General features: G+C 34.7%; 1 protein-coding gene across 4 annotated transcripts in view; it reads left to right on the plus strand.

Moving 5' to 3' along the window:
- Positions 1-17,089, plus strand: part of PCNX1 (pecanex 1) — a 159,265-nt gene that overhangs the window by 93,959 nt on the left and 48,217 nt on the right. For 2 of the 4 annotated variants that reach the window (XM_044230297.1, XM_044230299.1), the window contains 6 exons: positions 1,128-1,345; positions 4,783-4,936; positions 7,571-7,603; positions 10,213-10,384; positions 10,868-10,978; positions 13,707-13,798. In XM_044230297.1, coding sequence (XP_044086232.1) covers positions 1,128-1,345; positions 4,783-4,936; positions 7,571-7,603; positions 10,213-10,384; positions 10,868-10,978; positions 13,707-13,798 — 780 coding nt within the window. The remainder of the gene's footprint in view (positions 1-1,127; positions 1,346-4,782; positions 4,937-7,570; positions 7,604-10,212; positions 10,385-10,867; positions 10,979-13,706; positions 13,799-17,089) is intronic. The other 2 variants (XM_044230298.1, XM_044230300.1) reach the window with 1 other exon arrangement.

Consider the following 17,089-nt stretch of genomic DNA (forward strand, 5'->3'; position numbering starts at 1 on the left):
TAAATAAATGTAGTGCCAAAGAGGTTAATTATTGGTGGCTTCCTGAAGAAGATTTAGTTGTGAACTGTGTTTTAAGGCCATAGATGTGAGTTGGCATAGAACAATGGTTTTCAGCGTTTGGCAATGTCTGAGAACACTTTAACTTGTCACAGCCAGGGGAATGTTACTGGTGTCTTGTGAATGGATAGAAACCAGGGATACCATAAAATGTCCTGCAGTGGACAGTACAACCCCCAGACAAGGAACTATCTGACTGAAAATACCTAGTGCCAATAGAGGATAAGAAAAAAAGTGTCTGGGGAGGTACTTGCCAATGCTTAGAGATAAAAATATTTATGTTATTTATAGGAAGCAGATTTTCTTCACTATAACCACTTATGTGTTTGATAAGTAATGATTGTCTCTGCTTTTTTGGTGGAGTATATTCCTGGAAACTTCATAGGAAAGCCAAAAATAGGGAAATGATTATTTTTGTTGTTGTTGTTGTTTTCTACTATTGAACAGTATGGGAACCTTGGGATAGTGAAATCCTGGCTAGGGTTGTGCTAGATAAGGGAAACTTTAGACTCCTTCAGAGAAAGGGGAAACTGGTGAACTGCTGAGTGGGTGAATTAAAGCTAAAGGAAATGTAATGTGGTAATTTCCTGGATAGCCTCCAAGAGTAGCCTGCCAAAACAAAAAAAAGGGGGAGGGGCGTAGGAGGGATTTGAAAACAACAGTGATAACAGACTGTAGGAAGACATGAGTTGAAGGCTTCAAATCCAATTCAGAGGAGCTTAGGTTTAGCACGGTAATGAAGTTTATAGCTTTGAGAAAAGGCCATAGTGGCAGGGCTTAGAGAAGCCACTAATGATTCACATTAAGTGATTTTAATGGATTCCCTAGCTCTACAATCACACAGTGTTAAGATTGCAAACACTTTCCCCAATACAGCTTTTCCAAAGGACTAATTGACTAATTTGCTTTACTTCCCATTATCACCTTTTATAGTTTCTAATGATCATAAAATATCTAGAAGTATAGAGAATTAAGGGGACTTAGATCATCTGATCAAGCTGATTGAGTAGCCCTTGAATCATGACTTAACTAAAGATATTTTGAGGCTTTCAGCACTGACTTTCTTTTAGCTCTCTCTTCCGCAGATTCGATTGAACAGACTATTGACCATCGATACAGATTTGTTGGAGCAACAAGACATTGATCTAAGCCCTGACTTGGCAGCTACTTATGGGCCAACAGAAGAAGCTGCTCAAAAGGTCAAACACTATTACCGCTTTTGGATCTTACCCCAGCTGTGGATCGGCATTAACTTTGACAGACTCACACTTCTGGCCCTGTTTGATAGGTGAGAATACAGTGTGATATCAAAGATATGTGTAGATTTTATTTTTAAATTGAAATGAACCTAATTACCCATTGAGGCTTTTACTTGGTTATCATTTTGGAAAATGTTTTCTATTTTGGTTCTTTTGAGGTAAAATTTAAGTTAATAGAGCTCCCAAACGTTGACTCTCCTAAATCCATTAAAAACTAGTTTTATGGCAATTTTAGTATGTTTATAAAACAAAATCCTTTTTATCATCAGTAGGAATCAATGGAACTATACTTAAAAGCCAGTATTAATGATCATAGGTTATAAGTAATATGACTCTAAATATAAAAGGTGTAAGAGGAAACTTCTCTTTTCCTATTTCATAGTACTAGTCTTAAGAATGAAAAGTATTAGTCTGTTAAAACTTGGTGCTTCCTATAGACTGGAGTAACAAAGATTGGATTTACTCTCCTATCTGAAACAACAAAAAAAGAGACAAAATGCCTGAACCAGTGGTTTTTAAGACTTTGGAGAGAAGACGACAAAGGACAGTGTTCCTGAGAGATGGGAAATGCATTATGTGGGTCCTACATTGTCCCAGCTTACTGCCTTAAGAGAGTTCCCTGTCTTCCTCGCTGGCTCCGACATAGGGAGAAGGTACTGAAGTGGAGCCCAGCAGACTTCCCGAGTTGAGGAGACAAGCTATGAGTACAGGGAGACCCCACACAGCGAGGACAGAGTATCAGAGAGAGGACTGCTGTTCACAGAGAGAACCTCAGTTCTGCAGTGGGTCTGCACAGCTCTTCAGCACAGTACGGATAAGTGAATGTATGTGAAGAAACTACCTGAGGCCAGGGTAAGAATCACGTGAAAGAAGTAGATGGACAGTGCCTGACTCACAGGGATAGGAATAGTGCCTGTTCCCACTTGTCTGATTGAAGAAATTCGTAATTCATATTTTTATGGTGCATTGTGTACTCAGGAAAGTCTTGCCTAAAAAGTGAGGAATAATTAGCCCTAACATGGGCACTGCTTCAGACTCACCAAACAAGTTGTGAAAGCAAGCCCTAAAATGATCGGACTGTTGTTTCCAAGTAGCAAAACAAAGTTGAAGAAAATTTATAGAAATCCGAAAATCGTCATGACCAAAAATGTTCACAGTGGCATCCAGTCAAAGGATCCCCCATGACATCCAAACATGCAAAGAAACAGTTAAACATGATTCATGAGAGAAATAATGAATCAATTGAAACCAACCTGTAATTGTCACAGATGTTAGAATTAACTGTCAAAGACATTAAAACAAGTATATTTGTACTCTGTATGTTAAAAAAGTTAAGACATGAAAGATATTTTATTTTATTTATTTTAGAGAGCCAGAGAGAAACAGAGTGCAAGTGGGGAGAGGGGCAGTTCAATTAAATTAATGAAACTGTAGCCAGGCTGATTAAGGGGGGAAAAGAAGAGAAGAGACAAGATTCAATTTGCTTATAACAGGAATGAGATAGGATATCACTACAGAGTCTACGGGTGTTATAAGAGGATATTATCATCTGCTACATGTAAATAAGTTTGACAGTGGACAGATTTCTTGAAAGGTAGAAATCATCATAGTTCATTCTGAAAGATACATTACCTTAATGCTACTGTATCTATTAAATGGAAATTATAGTTAAACACTGCCTATGAAGAAAACTCTAGGCCTAAATGACATCAAAATAATATCCCAAATCAGTTAGGTAGAGAAATGTAGGCTTTTCAACAAATGGTCTAGGGACCATTCGATTTTTATGTGAAAAAAAAAATTTTATACTTAACATTGCACCATATTAGAAAACTATGAAAATAAACTCAAAATGGATTATAGGTCTATATTAAAATCTAAAACAAAAGAATTCCTTGAACCAAACAAAACAGTAAGAGGAAATTTTTGTGACATGGGGTAGGCAAAATTTTGTAGATGTGACAGCAAAAACAGTAAACAAAGTTGATAAACCGAATTCGTCAAAAATTTAAAAACTAACCGAAGTGTAAGGGGAGCACATGTTCAGTGATGAGAAGTACAGACAGTGTGTGATGCGGCAGAACTGCTGACGGGCCGCAATAGAGGAACGAATGAGAATGCCGGTGTATTGATCTGAAAGTACTGTTGAACTTGTTTTCATCCAAGAAGACTATAAAATGAATTAGTGCAGAGATGTTTGTGAATTAGGTCAATTGATGATTATGAATATGGCATTGACTTAATGAAAAAGCAAGTTCATAAAAAGCAAGTTAATAAAAACCAACAACTTAATTTAAAAAGTTTAAAATTAAAAAAAAACAAGTTATGAATTGTGAAAATAATTCTTTACCTATTCTAGAAAATTTAAAAATGTATAGGAAGATTTTTAAGACAAGAGGGCAACCATCGTAATTTTACCCAGAGAGAACATTAGTAGTAGTATCATTTTGATATATTGTCTTTTTTAACCTATGTGTGTATGCTTCTAAATAACAACTTTTATCTTCCTATGCATACCATTTTATGCCCTGCTTTCTTTTTTTTTTTTTTCCAATTTATTTATTTTCAGAAAAACATTATTCATTATTTTTTCACCACACCCAGTGCTCCATGCAAGCCGTGCCCTCTATAATACCCACCACCTGGTACCCTGCTTTCTTTATATAGCACATACACTGAGCATGTTTCCATGTTGGTAAATGTTTTTTAAAAACAAGACTTTTAGCAAGTATCCAGCATTTTATGAATAAAATTTCCCCAAGAAGTAATGAGATAGATTATTTTTTGGTATGACAAAAAAATCATCTTCATTGGTATATGTAATATCTGGGTCATCACATTGTTTAATTTACTCAGTTTAATAAAATACAGAACTGTCTCAGCAGCTTTGATAGAGACAACACTGATGGTTTTTTATTACTGCCTTCATTTTCACTATATGCAATAACCTATATTTAAGTAATTCTAGTGAATTAGTTTTGAGGTTATCTCAGATGGTTTCAGGATGCGGAAAATGAAATCACTTGGTTCAAAATTTGGTTACAAACTTTGTCATATAAAATAACTTCTCATTTTAATTTTCTAGAAACTTTTGAGATTTTGTTTTTTAAACGTGTTTCTTTGCATGTGTCCTTTTCAAGTTGATTACTTAGTTATTAAGCAACAAATGTTACAAAAAAGCAGATGTTAAAGAAAAGTAAACTTTTGAAACAAATTAAAACTAATATTATGTCTTTAATTAGAACTTCACTTACCATAGCATGCTTTATCTCTACATAAGGTTTTTTGTTAATTTTAAATACAGACTAGTTTCTCTTTCAGTATGTGCTAAAACCTTATTCAAAACCAGTACAAGAAAAGCATATCAGCAAGCATGGTATGAACTTCCTCATGATGTCTTCCCCCTTTCTTCACTCTAATTTCTTATATTGATGATATACTTACTCATAAATTTTTCTGTCTACAGAAATCGTGAAATTCTGGAAAATGTGTTAGCTGTCATCCTGGCTATTCTTGTGGCTTTTTTGGGATCTATTCTTCTCATACAAGGCTTCTTCAGAGATATCTGGGTCTTCCAGTTCTGCCTAGTGATAGCCAGCTGTCAATACTCACTGCTGAAGGTACCAGAATCACTCTTCTTTTCAGAATAGGGAATAATATTTGTGATAAAAAGCAGACGTTTTGTATAATTCATTGCATTATAGTAAGCTGTTAATTTTTAGATTTATTTTCCCTAGATGTTTGTATTAGATTGGATAGGGAACAAAGGGGACATAAAAACTTTAAAAAATAATGATATGTAAATGAAGCTTCCTAAGAACTATTTTGGGGGGCTGGTATTAAAATAGTTGGGCATTTGTTAAAAATGAGAATTAACATGCTTGAAATTTTTATTTTATTTTTTTTAAAGATTTCACTTGTTTATTTGACACAGAGAGAGCAAGCACAAGCAGGGGGAACAGGGGGAATGGCAGGCAGGGGAGAAGCAGACTTCCCGCTGAGCAAGGAGCCTGATGCAGGCCTCGATCCCAGGACCCTAGGATCATGAACTGAGCCTAAGGCAGCCACTTAACTGACTGAGCCACCCAGGCACCCCAGCTTTCTTGAAATTTGTTTAAAAAATATGAACATCATCTTTCCCACTCCCATATTTTAAGTCTTCTATTCTGTAGATTAAATTTATTAAAATCCATCATTGGTTAGATATAGTAATGGCAAGGCTGTATGTTCTTGGGGACACTGAAGGCAGAAGATTGATATCCCTTTGCTTTTTAAACAGTAGCCAAATGTTATTAACTTTAAGCTTTCTAAAAAGGGAAAATATCAAATAGCTAATTTTTCACCTTCCATGCAAAATCAATATGGACTGTGTTAATGTAGACTGTTTCTTTTTTCTTCTGCACTAGTAAAAACCCTTGTCTATATTGGTTATTCGCCCAGTATATGCTAACATGCAGAACTCTCCCCCATCCTGAAAACTGTTTGTTTAGTTCTTTTCATACTGTTAGCTGTCCTTTCTCTGTTTATAGATACACACCCAGAAAAACTACTTGTGTCAACTCCATTTCTTCAAGACCCATTCCTGCTTTTTTCCTCATTGCAGTACTGAAATTATAGTCCTTATGGGCTAATAATCTCCAATAGCCAAATCTGTGTCCTTTTTCATTCTTTATTCTTTGCGAGTGTTGTATCATTTAGTACCTATGAATACTGTCTTCTCTTTTTATACAACCTCATTTTTGATCTGCCTTTATGCTACGCTGATGATTTTCCTACTTCTCAGATAACTTTAATTTCCTTTGTTGATGCCTCTTTGGTCTTTGGACAACTTCTTAGTTTATAAGAATTTTTTAGGGTTCTTTTTGGCCCTCTTTTCAGCTTGCAACTCCTTGCCGGTGAAGTCACCCTCTTTTATTACTTTATTAGTTGCCCTTATGTATGAATCATGTCCAGATCTATATCTCAAAGTCTTCATTTTTCTTACAAGCTTTAGTCCTATATACCTAACAGTCAGTTTGGCACATTTTAAAAAAATAGCACATCGTCATCTTCTGATAAATATTTTTCTCCTAGTTCCTTTGCTTTTGACAGTAGTATATTGACTCAAAATCCTAAAGCCTCTTCTGTTCCTTACTTCTTGACACCTAATAACAAGTAATAATTATATTTATATATATAAATATGTATTTATATATTTGTATCTATTATAATAATAATAGGTCCCTTTGATTAAATTTAGTGATTCTTTGTCAGAATTTCTGGCTTTTATTCTTTCTATTCCAACCACTATAAACCATCTCTTTTATTACCATAAACTATTTAAATTCATTCCTTTGCTTCAGTCTCTTGTCTCGTTAGTTTTGTCCACTGTTTTCAGGTTAATCTGGTTAGAAACTGAAAGGTAAAAGATGACTGAAATTAAAAAAAATTTTTTTTTAGATTTAAAAAATCTAGTTGACTAGAAAAATGGTAATACCATTAAGAGAAGAAAGAAAGACTGGACCAGAAGTTTTTAGAGTCCAAATGTTGGAATTGAGTTTAGAGCTTACCTGGTCTCATCCAGCCAAGGGTCACATGCCAGACTCACTAAGCTGGTCCGTCATAGACTTGTAGGGTGGTCATAGACCATCCTAATGAAATGGTTTGGTATGCTGTTAGAAATGAGCTGGATCTTGGGAGAAAAGTCGTGATTTGGGAAGTGGCTGCAAAATACCTTTTAAATGCTTTTAAAGAAAGTTGATAAAATCTTTTACAGGGAGACAGCTTAACTTGAAGATTTTGATGTGAAAATTCAGATAATAAGTTTAATACAAATACTGTGGAATTATTTAGTAAGCCTTGGAATTTGTGGGCTGAACTAGAATTCTTCTTATAAACTAACCCATATTTTGTGCATATCCTGAATGGAATGGTATCATACAAGAAAGCATCCTACTTCAACCATACTTACATGTAGTAATGAGCCAAAGAGTAAAATAGACTGCCTACCATATACGATTTCAGAAGTGTTAAGCTATTTGCAAATTTGTAATTAATTGTAGTAAACTTAAGAGTCAGGAAAGATTTGAGATCTCTTTGATAACACAGTGACACCAGTATCTGGAGTTTCATCTTCTGTTATTTCAACAGATTTAATGTAGGTCACTTCTTAGCTATGGAATTATTTTACTTAAAATTATTTCCGGCATTTTGAAAGTTGCTTATAAAGTTACCAGGACCTCAGTAGGATAATCTTTCTTTTGTTTCATTTTTAGAGTGTTCAACCAGATTCTTCTTCTCCCAGACACGTAAGTCACTCTAATATGCCTATAACTTACAGTTCTCTAACATTCATCGAAACCTTCTTTTGGTCATATGTCAGATTGAGTTAAGATTTATGTTGTTATTTTTCTCATCTAAGTTTTGACTCTACTAGAAAGAGAGGTGATTTATTAGCGTGAAATAAAATGGCATTCTAATTGTGGAATTTAAGTCTTAGTTGAAAATGAGCATAATAATTCATTTTTTGACAGCCTGTTTCAGGAGGAGGTTACCAATGAAGTAGACATGGTTCATATAAACTCATAGTTATTTAATAACTTAAATTTAACAAAGTTTGAAGAATAAATCATGAGCAAGTATTGAAAAATAGAATTTTGAAGTAAGGAGAACTGTACATTCTTTTGCTTAGGTAATCATTAAGAGCAAGAACAAAGAAGGAATAAACTGATCACGTGTTTAGACCTGTGGACACGAAAGAGATTAAAAACCTTATTATTCACTTTGTGACTTTGTAAAGAGTATTAGCTGCTAAATGGTATTTTTTATGAAGTGTGATCCAATTTTAGAACTCAGCGTAGAGTCTTTAATAGACTAAAGGGCATTTTCTTTAAAATAGTGCAAAAACAGACTCCAAAAACAGTTTATGATGATGTCTTCATTTTTGAATATAATAATGTGTACACTGGAATACTTAATAGTGACTGTGGATGAGCAAAACAGAACAGGGAAACATTATTTTCTTTCAACTGATTGTTTAATACGCTTTTGAATGCTTTTGAAGTGTAGGATATATGGCAGCTTTTTTTTTTTTTACTTCAGATTTTAAACTTCAAATTTTGACATAATTTGAAAAGTTGCAAGGCTTGCACAAAGGATTCTTGATGCCATTCACTGTGTGAATTTTTTACACACAGATCCCTGTGTGAACATTTACCATATTTGCCTATTCCCTTCCTAGTTTTTTCCCACCACCCCTTCCCCACCCCGTCCATTCCACACGTGCTTTTCTGAGAGTGGATTGTAAACACAGTGCCCCTTTACCTCTAAATACACCCATGTATTTTCCTAGAAACAGAGGCATCCTCTACAATTTCAATATAATTATTAAAATCAGGACATTGAACATTGATAGAATACTCTTTTCTAATCTACAGATCTTACTCAGGCATTTCCTGTTGACTCAGTTGGCAATAGTAAATTCCTGATTATGCGTTTACTATTTTTAGCCTCCTTTAATCTGGAGCAGTTCCTCACTATGTGTCTTTCACAATATTGACACTTTTGATGGGTACATGGCATTTATTTTGTACACCATCCCTTAATTTGAGTTTGTCTGATGTTTTCTTCTTGATTAGATACAGGATATGCGTTTTTGGAAGGAAAATTATGAAAGTGATGTGTTTTTCTCAGTGCATCATTTCAGAAAGCATGTGATGTTGATTCATCCTTTTATTGGTGATGTTAACTTTCATTTTTGGCTGAGGGTAGTATCTGCAGGGTTTTTCAAACTCCACAGTATTAACGGTTGAGGCTGGACACTTCTTTGTTGAGAATCTATGTGAGGAGGGATGCTGTCCCATACATTATAGGATGTTTAGCATTATCTCTGACCTCCATCCACTAGATGCCAGTAGCATACTCCCCAGTTGTGACAACCAGCATGTCTTAAGACATTGCCACATGTCCTCTAGGGGGCAAAATTCCCTCCCACTCCCTTGAGAATCACTAATTATTGTAATGTTACCATATTTCTTCTGGAGTTAATAAGTGTCTGGTAGGGAGCTATTTGGGGATTTCATATATGTCCCCTTGCCCCGTAAACTTCCACCTACTTGTTTTCAGTAAAAATCTATTGATATTTCTTGCCTGAGTTAGTTATCATTTCATGGTTGCCAAATAGTGATTTTCTAGTTCATCATTCCTTCCACATTTGTTAGTTGACTTTTTACTGTAAGGAAGAACTTTTCTTTCTGTATTTACCTATTTGTATGGTATGGATTCATATTTTATTCAGTGGACTATAATATTACTAATGTTTATTTTGAGACACAAATTATCTCTGATTTGGCCACTGGGAGCCCACCACGCTGCCCTCTCTGTCCTTTTGACATATCCTTATCAGTCTTTTAAGTACTTCGTTCCTTTTTACAATAGTACATTCCAGGCTCATCTATGTATACTTTACCTACCCTAGGCCCAAACCAGCCTTTTCTTTGTGAAGGCCTGAGTTTTTTTAGTCAATAATGTTATTTGTAAACTAAGATCTTGAGGCTAGTAATCTTTATTCTAGAATGTCATTGCTTCTAGGTCCTCGCAATGGCTGAAGCTAGGAAATATATTTGTGTATATACATATGTGCATGCATTTGTGTGTACACACATCTTCTGTCAATTTGTGTGTGTATTAAAAATGAAAAATTCATATTGATACCTCTGATACCAGTCCAGTGTCACAGAGTTCAGTCTCTTCTTCTTCCTTCCCATATTTGTGATTTCCTTCTCCCACAGTTAGCAACTTGGCTTCCATGTAGATACATTTTTGAATCCTTAGAATATAAGCTATCAAAGATCTCAGTATCTAGTTGTGAGTCTTAAAATCAACTAACCTGACTTTCTTTTTTAAATATCATTTTCAGGGCCATAATCGTATCATTGCCTACAGTAGACCAGTTTATTTCTGTTTGTGTTGTGGTCTTATTTGGCTCTTGGATTATGGTAGCAGAAACCTTACTACAACCAAGTTCAAATTATATGGAATAACTTTCACTAATCCTCTGGTGTTTATATCAGCCAGGGATTTAGTTATAGGTGAGTCATCTTTAAAGTGTTTCAGATCGTAACATTAATTTATTTGTACACAAATAGTTCCCTAATAAATAGATCAATTATATAGTTAAAAATGGTTTTAATAGGCTTACTTTGCTATTTATTGTAATCCTCTCAGTGAGGAACAAAACTATTTGAATGAAAAAAGTTAATGATGAATAAATATTATAGTAATTCTTCTGTTCTCAAAGTAGATGTGATGGAAATTTTCCTTTGGATTCTGTATCTCAGATAACTATTATATGAAGATGATTGAAGTAATTTTAAAAGCTATTCTTTATCATTGAAAAAATTATTTAATACCCAAGCAATTACATAGAAATAATTTAAGATGATTTTTTAAAAAAACTGCTTACCAGTTTATATTCATTTTGAATTTTTTTCTTAGTCACATATGATCTTAAAATGAACAAAAGCATAGATGTTGTGTAAATGTTTTTAATATGCCTTTCTTTTCTTCTGTAGTGTTTACACTCTGTTTCCCAATAGTATTTTTCATTGGTCTCCTGCCTCAGGTGAATACATTTGTAATGTACCTTTGTGAGCAATTGGATATTCATATCTTTGGTGGTAATGGTGAGTAATCCTTTTAAAAATTACAGATTCTAGTATTACTTTTACAGATTATTAAGTAATAAAGTAACATTAAAATACCTTAACAGTAGAATTGAAATTAGAAAAAGGAAATTATTTAATAATTGAAGACTGAGCAGGAATTACTTCATAGATAGGAAGAAGTAGTCAAGTCTGCCACTTTATTGAAAGATCCAGGAATAATGGAATTACTTTATAAGAAATGATCAAGTACTGTTGCCTAAAACTAAAAGTTGTAGTGAGTTTAGATGATGTCTTCATAGACTTATGAAATATTTATAAATGTTATATATCCCAAATAGATTGACCCCTGATACGTAGCATTATATTTGGATTTTGAACTAGTATGTGTATTTGATATGTCTCTGAATGTGGTTTCAGAGCACTGTTATTTCTTTAGAATAGAAACACCAAAAACCAGATGCTTTTAGTAAAAGTATTATCCTAAATAAGAGTTTTAGAAGTATCTCTGTGTTTTGAAAAATTTTTGAAGGGGAATGAATAAAGACTGGTCTGGTCTAAATTTAGCATAGCTTAATGGGTAGTAGACTGTTTTCAGTATATAGGGTATGGAGGGTACTTAGGGTAGGATATTTATAATAGTGAGCTTCATCATATATTGTTAAAAACCTGTGCAAGATACTAGTTTTTTAAAACCTCCTAAAGAAGATTTTTTCCTGTAGGTTTTTTTTTCATGGTTATCATATAAAATTACTATGAACAGAATCTGTTATCCATATTTTAAAAATAAAGGAGAGCTATTTTAGCTGTCCCCTAGTGCTTATTATTAGTAATCCCATTGACTCTGTTTTTTCCCACTTGTAAGAATAGAATTAAATTTTTTTTTTTTGTTTTTTATTTAAGTGTAGTTGATGTTGGCATACAGTATTATATTAGTTTCAGGTATATGACATAGCAATTCAGTAATTTCATACATTAAAAAAATGCTTACCCCTGTAGGTGTCGTTATCATCTGTCACTCTTTAAAGTTATTACAATATTATTGACTGTATTCCCTATGTTATACTTTACATTCTGTGATTTATTTATTTTATAACTGGAAGTTTGTCTCTTTATCCCTTTCACCTATCTTGCCAGCCCTGCCCCGGTTCTCAACCACCAGTCTGTTACATATTTGTGTGTCTGTTTCTGATTTTGTTTTTTAGATTCTACATGTGAGTGAAATCATATGGCATTTGTCTTTTTTTGTCTGACCTGTTTCACTTAGGATATGCCCTGTCGGTCCATCCATGTTGTTGCAAGTGGCAGTATTTCAGTCTTGTTTGTGGCTGAGTCTTTATCTCTTCATCTATTGATGGAGATTTACCTTGCTTCCATGTCTTGACCATTACAAATAATGCTGCAGTAAACATAGGAGTGCATGTATCTTTTTGAATTAGTGTTTTCATTCTTTTTGCATAAATAACCAGAAATGGAATTAACTAGATCATATGGTAGTTCCATTTTTTATTTTTTTGAAGAACTTCCATACTGTTTTCCTTAGAGGCTGCACCAATTTACATTCCCATGAACAGGTGTATGAGTGTTCCCTTTTCTCCACATCCTTGCCAACACTTGTTACTCCTTGTCTTTTTGACGGTAGCCACTCTGGTATGAGCTGATTTCTGATCGTGGTTTTGATTTGCATTTCCTTGATGATCAGTGATGTTGAATGTCTTTTCATGTGTCTGTTGGCCATCTATTTACCTTCTTTAGAAAAATGTCTTTTAAGGTCTTCTGTAGATCTTAATCAGATTACTTACGGTTTTTGCCCATGTTGAGGTGTATGAGTTCTTTAGATATTTTGGATGTTAACCCTTTATCGGATGTGTCATTTGCAGATACCTTCTTCCATTCAGTAGGTTGCCTTTTTGTTTTGTTCTTAGTTTCCTGCACTCTGCAAAAGCTTTTTGAGTTTGATGTAGTCCTGATTGTTTATTTTTCCTTTTGTTTCCTTTGCTTGAGGAGACAGATCCAGGGAAATATTGCTAAGGCTGATGTCTAAGACACTACTGTCTGTTTTCTTTTAAAAGTCTTATAAGACTTTATGTCTTATATTGTCTTACATTATTAAGTCTTACATTATAATGTCTTATATTATGTCTTACATTATAAGTCTTTAATCCATCTTGAGCATATTTTTGTGTGTGGTGTAAGAAAATGTTACAGTTTAATTCTTTTGTTTATAGCTGTCAAGTTTTGAGGTGGATCTGTGTTTTTTTTGTTGTTGTTAGTAATTAGTCAGATCTGTACTTTGTGAGAATTAATTGACACATGGTAATATAACCTTACTTCCTTGGGTAATGTAGGTTCTATTTACAGAGCCTAATATCTTTTGATGAATACTTAATACATTGCCAGTTCTTTTAAGTTTCTGCCAGCTTCATTTTCCCACACTTTTGTAAATAAGAAGGTAAAGTCTCAAAGCATAATATAAGTACAATTTTTTCTGCCATGTATAAATGTTCATTACTTACAAGGTGAATATATTTTGTCTTTTATCAAAAATTGTGGGTAGTAAACCTTTGTCATTTCAGAATCTTTTCGAAGGATAGGATGATGTAACTGAATTTGACATAACTGAATTTTTAAAAGTCAAATGAGTACATATTTCATTGTAGTCAGTATTATAGCATTTTAAATACTGTTAAGATGTGTTTTTTCCGTAAATGTATATAAGATATTAATTTTTTTCCCCTTTCCTGTCCAGCCACTACAAGCTTGCTTGCAGCACTTTACAGTTTCATCTGCAGCATTGTGGCAGTTGCCTTACTGTATGGATTATGTTATGGCGCTTTAAAGGTAAGCAGTACATTATGGCACAATTTTGTCTTTAAGGCTATTTTTCTATATGAAGATTGTTTTAAATGGACTAATAATGATTTAAGCTCCCATTCCTGCATTCTCCCTATCGCCATTTTAGCACTGATTTCCATGGTCTTTGTATACTGAACATTATTATCATTCTCATTTACTTTGAATTTAAAAGCAGTTTCATGGTTAACCATTATTAAAAGTAAACCCTTTTCCATGTAGTAGTAATCATAGGTTAATACTAGAAACAGATTATTTAAAAAAGGTTGTCTGGGGTAGAGGTAGTCGTGGTAGTAATAGAATATGAAATTAATCTTAGATTTTTACTTAAGGATATATATAACTGCTATTCACATCAAGATATCTTTTTTTTTTTTAAGAAAAAGATTTTATTTAGTTATTTGACACAGGGAGCAGTCACATGTAGGCAGAGCAGCAGGCAGAGGTAGAGGGGGAAGCAGGCTCCCTGCCGAGCAGAGAGCCCGATGCGGGGCTCCATTCCAGGACTCTGGGATCATGACCTGAGCCAGAGGCAGAGGCCCAACCCACTGAGCCACCCAGGTGCCCCCACATCAAGATATCTTAAGACATGTGAATACAAGTGCAAGGACTGCAGTTTAAGATACATTCTAGTAAAAATTAATGCACTGAAATTTAACGTCATTATTGGCTTAGAAGGATCTGGATGAGCCTTAATTCACTCCATGTTAAAAAGATTGCCACCAAGTTGTAAACATAAAAATTTTAAATTTCTTGTGAACAACTCTCAGCACCTATTATTATTATTTTTATTTTTTATTACTATTTTTTTAAGGCTTTTATTTATTTATTGACTGAGAGAGACACAGAGAGAGAGGGAACACAACCAGGGAAGGGGCAGAGGGAGAAGCAGGTTTCCTGAGCAGGGTACCCTATGTGCGCCTCGATCTCAGGACCCTGAGATCATGACCTGAGCTGAAGGCAGACGCTTAACGACTGAGCCACCCAGGCACCCTATTTTTATTTTTACCATTAATGCAAGACAGTCAGAGAATGATAGGGTTGAAAGGACTAAGAGAAGTGGCTTACAGCATCCTCTTTTGCATCTTTTATTCAGTAACATTTAGGGAGTGTTTGCTGTGTTTCCAGGACTGCGCTAAACACCATTTCCTGCTTTTAAGTTGCTTGTCTGTTAGCTGTGATTAAATAAGTCAGCCAGCACTTACAGCAGAGGATGATGAAGGCTGTGAAAATGGAGTGGTACAGGTATATAAGTCATCACCTTATTTAGCCAAGAGGAATTAAAGATAATTTTCCAAGGGGTAGCTTTTTAACCAGTATTTGACAGACAAATAGAAATCAGCTAGTTGAAACAAGGGATGGAGAGCCATGGAGTTGTCAAGATAATGTGCATATAGGAAACAGCCAATAATTTGGAATTGCTGGAGGTTTGGGTGCATGAGGAAAGATGGCCTTCAGTAAGGCTGCAAAGATAAGCAGTGGCTAGATTATGAAATACTTACCCTGAACGTATTGGGTGGAGATGGAAAACCATCATAATATTCTCTTTTAAAAGACCTTTGGAATATTTGAGGTAAGGTAAGGAAATGATCAGTGTGTGTTTCAGAAAGACTACTTGGCCTCTGGTGTGAAAGGACATTGAAATAGAAGCGGGAAGGATCAGCAGTGGAATGAGTTGTATTACAATCTTCAAATTATGAGGGGCCTAGCTAAAATTGGGTTCAGTGAATATATTAGGGGACTCTATGGATAAAGAGAGAAAAGCCAGAAGATGGTCCAGCATGACTTCTGGGTAGGCTCTGCCTTGAACAGCTGGTTAAATAGTGATACTATTGCCTCTGATTGGAAATCTTTGAGATCAGTGAAGAAGGTGGTCGTTTACAGATGGATACATTCATTTGATGATTTTTTTTAAAAGATTTTATTTATTTATTTGACAGAGATCACAAGCAGGCAGAGAGGCAGACAGAGAGAGAGGAGGAAGCAGGCTCCCTGCTGAGCAGATAGCCGGATGCGGGACTCGATCCCAGGACCCTGGGATCATGACCCGAGCCGAAGGCAGCGGCTTAACCCACTGAGTCACCCAGGCGCCCCTCATCTGACAATTTTATGGGTTATCCAGAGATGCATAATAGGTAGTTATATGTAGAAAGGCTTGAGGTAATGATTGAAAGATTTAGGATTCATCAACTAAATGAAAGTGTAAGTAAACGACTACTAACCTGGACTGACAAGAGGAAATGGTTACAGGTAGATTGCTGGGAAATACAAGTATTTCAGTGATGGATAGAACAGAGTCCCACAAAGGAAACTTCAGAGGCAGGATTGTCTGAAAAACCTTTTTATTGAATTTGGCAGTTAACAGGCTATTGGTGACTTCAACAAAACAGCTTTTTGGTGTTTTGGCTGAGGAAGCTAGATTAATTTAAGGCTGGGTTTGAATAAATATTAAGGAAATATATGATAAGCTTTCTAAACATGTACATATGGGGGTTGTTTTCAGGTTTTTATTTTTTAAAAAGATTTGATACTTGATTGGATTTAAAAGAAGAGCGGGGAAATCCAGTAGAGAGGGAGATACTTGATGGAGCTAAGTCCAGGAGGAATTTGGAAGCAAGGAGATCCAAATGGAAGCTTCTCCCAAGTTCACCACCTGTAAACCATGCTAGCTTACAGGAGTCATGTTTTGGAAATTGAGAGATTACTTGGAAGTTGAAATCATAGATGTTAACCATGCAATAAGTTTTCTAGCCCAGCGTACAAAGGGTTATTTAACTCTAATTATCTAGTAGCAGAACAGCAATTATAAAACTGCCAAACAGAACCTTGTATCCTAAGGCAGGCAGGAAGATAGGTTGTTTTCCTCTTGTTGGTTAATGGTGTTCCATTACACTATTTTAGTTTTTGATATCACCCATTACAATAGATCTACAGATTTAGAACATTTTTATGTGCTAATGTGGAATGATTTTCAAGACAAAATGTGTTTTTTTCCAAGATTTATTGAAGTGTAATCAACAAAATGATAAGATATTAAAAGTATATGTGATGATTTGATTCACTGTGAAAGGATTCTTTTCCTCATCAAGTTACTACATTTATCACCTTACGTTTTCTTTTGATGAGAGCATTTAAGTTCTACTCTTCGAGCAAATTTCAGTTATACAGTACAGTGTCACCAGCCGTAACCATTATGTTACACATTAGATCCTCAGACCTTACTCATCCTTTTAAAAAAACTTTTAAGTTTATGTAAATTTTTAATTGAGTATAATTGGA

The sequence above is a fragment of the Neovison vison genome, chromosome 13, assembly GCF_020171115.1.
Source record: "Neovison vison isolate M4711 chromosome 13, ASM_NN_V1, whole genome shotgun sequence".
Taxonomy (NCBI): Eukaryota; Metazoa; Chordata; class Mammalia; order Carnivora; family Mustelidae; genus Neogale; species Neogale vison.